Consider the following 4,281-nt stretch of genomic DNA (forward strand, 5'->3'; position numbering starts at 1 on the left):
AGGAGCGCGGCCTGCGGGGCGCGCTGGCCTTCAGCAGGGAACAGGAGGCCGGAGTCCCACCTGGGGAGGGAGACGCAGGACCGCCGGCCACGTCGGGTGAACACGTGAGGACACAGCACCGGTCGCTCCTGGCCACGATGGAGAGTGGGCCCGACCACGGCTGCTGTGGGTGACCGTGGTCAGTGGATGTTCTCAGAGCGACGCTGCATCCAGCTGGGACACGCCACGGGCCTGGGGCTGCCACCAGCGGGCCACGGCCTCGACTGGAGCACTCCCACCTGGTCTGCGGCGGGGGTGGCGGCGGCAGAGGTGGCCAGAGACACCCACAGTCCAGGTGGGGATGTGGCCGTGGTCCACAGCTGCCTCGTGACACTAGGGCACTGGGGTCTCAGGTGTCCCGCGTGGCCCCACGGCCAGCCCCAACGTCCGGCGACCATCAGATGCGGCCACGGCGGGCCACGGCTCCGGCTTCCTGGTAGAGCATGCGGCCCGGAGGGGCAGGCGTGGCGCGGCAGGCGTCCCGGGTGGAGTCCATCGCATCAAGAGAGGTCCGAGCTGGGCCCGGGGGGCACCCGGAACTCCCGCCCACTGGGGGAAGACGAGCCCCGTGCCGAAGGCCCGGCCGCCCCCCAGACACCGCGACACGGTTCGCAATGAGGCTTTAATGAGACTCCGGGCTCTGCTGGGCGGCCCGCCCGCCGCCTTCCAGGCGAGGGCCTGCGAGGCGAGGTCTGTGCAGGCTGGGGCCTCTCGACCCGGACGCTGGTGGAGGTCCCGCCGGCGGGTTTACCGGATCCGGGTGAAGAGGTTGAGGACAGACACGGACTCCTGCAGACACGAGGGACACGCTGAGCCGGTGGCCTGAGAAGCGCGGCTGCCGGGGGCCGGTCGGGGCCTCCGCGCTCCCTGGGGCTCCGGGTGACCGGCTGCAGGCGACGGGGCGCGGCCGGTGGAGCGCCGGGTGGGTCCGCCTGAGAAAGCGCAGCTGGGAACAGCCCAGGGGGCCGGGCCCGCCTTACCTTTGTCGAGCGGGTCTTGCTAAAGACGTTCCAGAAGCGCAGGGTCTCGTCTCCAGCACCGGTGACGATGGCCTCCCCGTCGGGGGACATGGCCTGTGGCAGAGGGAAGCCCGTGTCCTCGACAAGACAGGCGGCAGGGACGGGGCCGGGTTCGGCGGGGGGGTGGGCCAGACTCCACCACGGACGTACAAGGGCGCGTGGAGACCACAGGCCCAGAGGCCGTCCAGGGCCAGATGTGGTTTATTGGGGATTTTTTGGTCACCTCTTTTTGTGGAAAATAAAAGGCAAGCGAGGCCGGGTGTCGTGGCTCACGCCTGTAATCCCAGCACTTCAGGAGGTCAAGGAGGGAGGATCGCTTGAGCTCAGAAGTTCAGAGCAAGATTTTATCTTGTTAAGAAAAATTTGAGGCCGGGCTCAGTGGCTCAGCCTATAAACCCAGCACTTTGGGAAGTTAGGGAAGTGGATTGCCTGAGCCCCCGGGTTCGAGACCAGCCTGGGCAACTTGGTGAGACCTTGGCTCTATAATAAATCGAAAAACAGCCAGGTGTGGTAGTGTGCGCCTGTAGTTCCGGCTACTTGGAAGGCTGAGGTGGAAGGACTGCCGGAGCCCAGCAGGTCAAGGCTGTGGTGGCCGAGAATGTGCCACTGCACTCCAGTCTGGGAGACAGAGTGAGAGAGACTCCAACTCAAAAAAAAAAAAAAATTAGGGGGCCGGGCTCGGCAGCTCAGCCTGTAACTTTGGCACTTTGGGAGGCCGAGGCGAAAGGACTGTCTGAGTCCAGCGATTGTCTGAGTCCAGCCAGCGCTTCAAGACCGGCCTGACCAACTTGGTTAGATCTCATCAGTACAATAAAATTAAAAAATCAGCCTGGTGTGGTGGCACGTGCCTGAAGTTTCAGCTCCTTGGGAGGCTGAGGCAGAAGGATTGCCCAAGCCCAGCAGGTCGAGGCTGCAGTGGCCATGATTGTGCCACTGCACTCCAGTCTGGGCACAGGGCGAGACCTCGACAAAAAAAAAGTTAGCTGGGCACGGTAGCACATGCCTGTGGTTCCAGCTGCTTGGAAGGCTGAGGCAGAAGGATCGCCAGAGCCCAGCAGGTCGACTCTGGGGTGGCAGTGAGTGCCACTGCTCCCTAGCCTGGGTGACAGAGAGACTCCAACTCAGAAAAAAGAAAAAATTGAGGGGCCAGGTGCAGAGGGGCTCCTGCCTGTAATCCCAGCATTTCAGGAGGCTGAAGGATGAGAATTGATTGAGCCCAGGTGTTTGAGACCAGCCTGGGCAACATAGCAAGACTCCCATCTCTACAAAAAATCAGCTGACGGTGCACACCCATAGTCCCAGCTACTCTGGAGGTTGAGGCAGGAGGATCGCTTGAGCCCTGAAGGTTGAGGCTGCAACGAGCTGTGATTGTGCCACGGCACTCCAGCCTGGGTGACAGGATGAGACCCTGACTCGAAAAATAAAAACCACAGGTGAACTGGTGGAGATTCTCAGGGAAAGGGCCGTCCTCACAGGTCATGTTCAAAACGACAGGCAGCTGGGCCTGGTGGCGCAAACCTGTCCCCCCCACACTTTGGGAGGTGGAGGCGAGAGGATTGCCTGAGTCCAGGGGTTCGAGACCAGCCTGGGAAACTTGGTGAAACCTCGTTTCTACAATAAATCGAAAAATAAGCCGGGCACGGCAGCTACTTGGAAGGCTGAGGTGGAAGGATCACCTGAGCCCAACGCGTCGAGGCTGCGGGGCCGTGAACACACCACTGCACTCCAGCCTGGGCAACAGAGTGAGACTTCAACTCAAAAAAAAAAAGGGGGCAAAGAATGTGAACAGACCCTTAAAGGTTGACATAAAAGCGGCCAACAAACACATGAAAAGATGCTCAGCCTCACTGATCACTGGAGAAATGCACATCAAAGCTACAAAGAGAGAACGCCTAAACCGGTAAGGATGGCTGCCATTAGTAAGTCAAAAGGCAACATGTGAGTTGGGTGCGGTGGCTCACTCCTGTCATCCCAGCACTTTGGGAGGCCGAGGCGAGAGGACTGCCTGAGCTCAGAGGTTCAAGACCAGCCCGGGAACTTGGCAAGACCTTGTCTCTACAATAAATCAAAAAATCAGCCAGGCGTGGTGGCACGCACCTGTAGTTCCAGCTACTTGGAAGGCTGAGGTGGAAGGATTGCCGGAGCCCAGCGGGTCGAGGCTGGGGTGGCCGCGTGAGCACGTCACTGTACTCCAGCCTGGGCAACAGTGAGACTCCAACTCAAAAAAAACCCCAAAGCCAACAAAACGACAAAGGCAGCACGTGGCAACACCCCCAGCCCCCGCTGTGGGGTCCCGGAAGCAGCTGAACCCAGCGGGTTTTCCCAGCAGAGTGGGAGCCCGCGGGTTCACACCGCCCCTCTGGCAGCCACGGGACTTGTCAGCATCGGGGCGTGTCCGCACCCAGCGGTGCGCTCACCAGGTAGAGGACGCGGTAGGAGTGTCCGGTCAGCTTGGCCACTTGCGTCAGAGACGGGTACTTCCAGACGAGGATCTGGTTCTGCGAGTAGCCGTGCGTGCTCACCTGCGGCGAGGGTGGCGCGGTCGGGATGGGCACCCAGGGGCTGCCCCGACGCCCGGCTTCCACTGCAGGTGGGGCGGACAAGGACCCCCCAGGCGAGGGATGCGCAGCCCCTCCCCCTGCACCACCCATCGGCCCTCCTCGAGCCCAGGCTGACCCGCGCGGGTCAGGTGCCTGGGGGCGCCCCGGCTTCCTCCGGGCCCCTCAGCACAGGCAGCCGGGAGCTTGCGCCTGCCTGGCCTCCCCGGGGCTGTCACCAAGGATGTGGCTGGGAGGAGGCTCCGGGTGAGGCCTGACGGGCCCGGGTCTTGCTCCCCGAAGTCAACGCCCTGCCTCCCCCCGGCGTCCTCCCCAGGGACTGCAGCACCCTCTCTGCGAACGGCCTCCGGGGCCGCGTGGGTGGGAGCCGCTCGGCACACCCGTGCTGCGGGCGGCGGCCGGGCTCACCAGCTCGTTGGCGTGCTTGGACCAGGCGAGGTTGCACACTTGGGAGCCCGTGTCGATGCACTGCAGCGGCTGCCCCGTGAGCGTGTTCCAGAAGCGGATGCAGCGGTCGGCCGTGCCGCCGCCGGACGCCAGCAGCCCGTGCTGGTGAGGGGACCAGGCGATGGCCTTCACGGCCGCCAGGTGCTCTGTGTACTGCTGCACGGGGCTCAGGCTCGAGTGGTTCCAGACCAGCAGCTGCGGGGCGAGGCGGTGAGGCC

At 63.2% G+C, this 4,281-nt stretch overlaps 1 protein-coding gene across 1 annotated transcript in view; it reads right to left on the minus strand.

Annotated features, from left to right (window-relative positions):
* Positions 1 to 647: 647 nt before the first annotated feature.
* The window catches only part of LOC103268772 (fizzy-related protein homolog), a 9,495-nt gene continuing 5,861 nt past the window's right edge, over positions 648 to 4,281 (minus strand). Inside the window, exons 11-14 of the mRNA XM_021716399.1 lie at positions 4,025 to 4,281; positions 3,476 to 3,580; positions 1,020 to 1,112; positions 648 to 828 (exon numbers count right to left, since the gene is read on the minus strand). The exon at positions 4,025 to 4,281 is cut by the window's right edge and continues 14 nt beyond it. Coding sequence (XP_021572074.1) covers positions 787 to 828; positions 1,020 to 1,112; positions 3,476 to 3,580; positions 4,025 to 4,281 — 497 coding nt within the window. The 3' untranslated portion in view covers positions 648 to 786. The remainder of the gene's footprint in view (positions 829 to 1,019; positions 1,113 to 3,475; positions 3,581 to 4,024) is intronic.

Source organism: Carlito syrichta, unplaced genomic scaffold, assembly GCF_000164805.1.
Source record: "Carlito syrichta isolate Samal-C Ts95f unplaced genomic scaffold, Tarsius_syrichta-2.0.1 Scaffold104885, whole genome shotgun sequence".
NCBI lineage: Eukaryota > Metazoa > Chordata > Mammalia > Primates > Tarsiidae > Carlito > Carlito syrichta.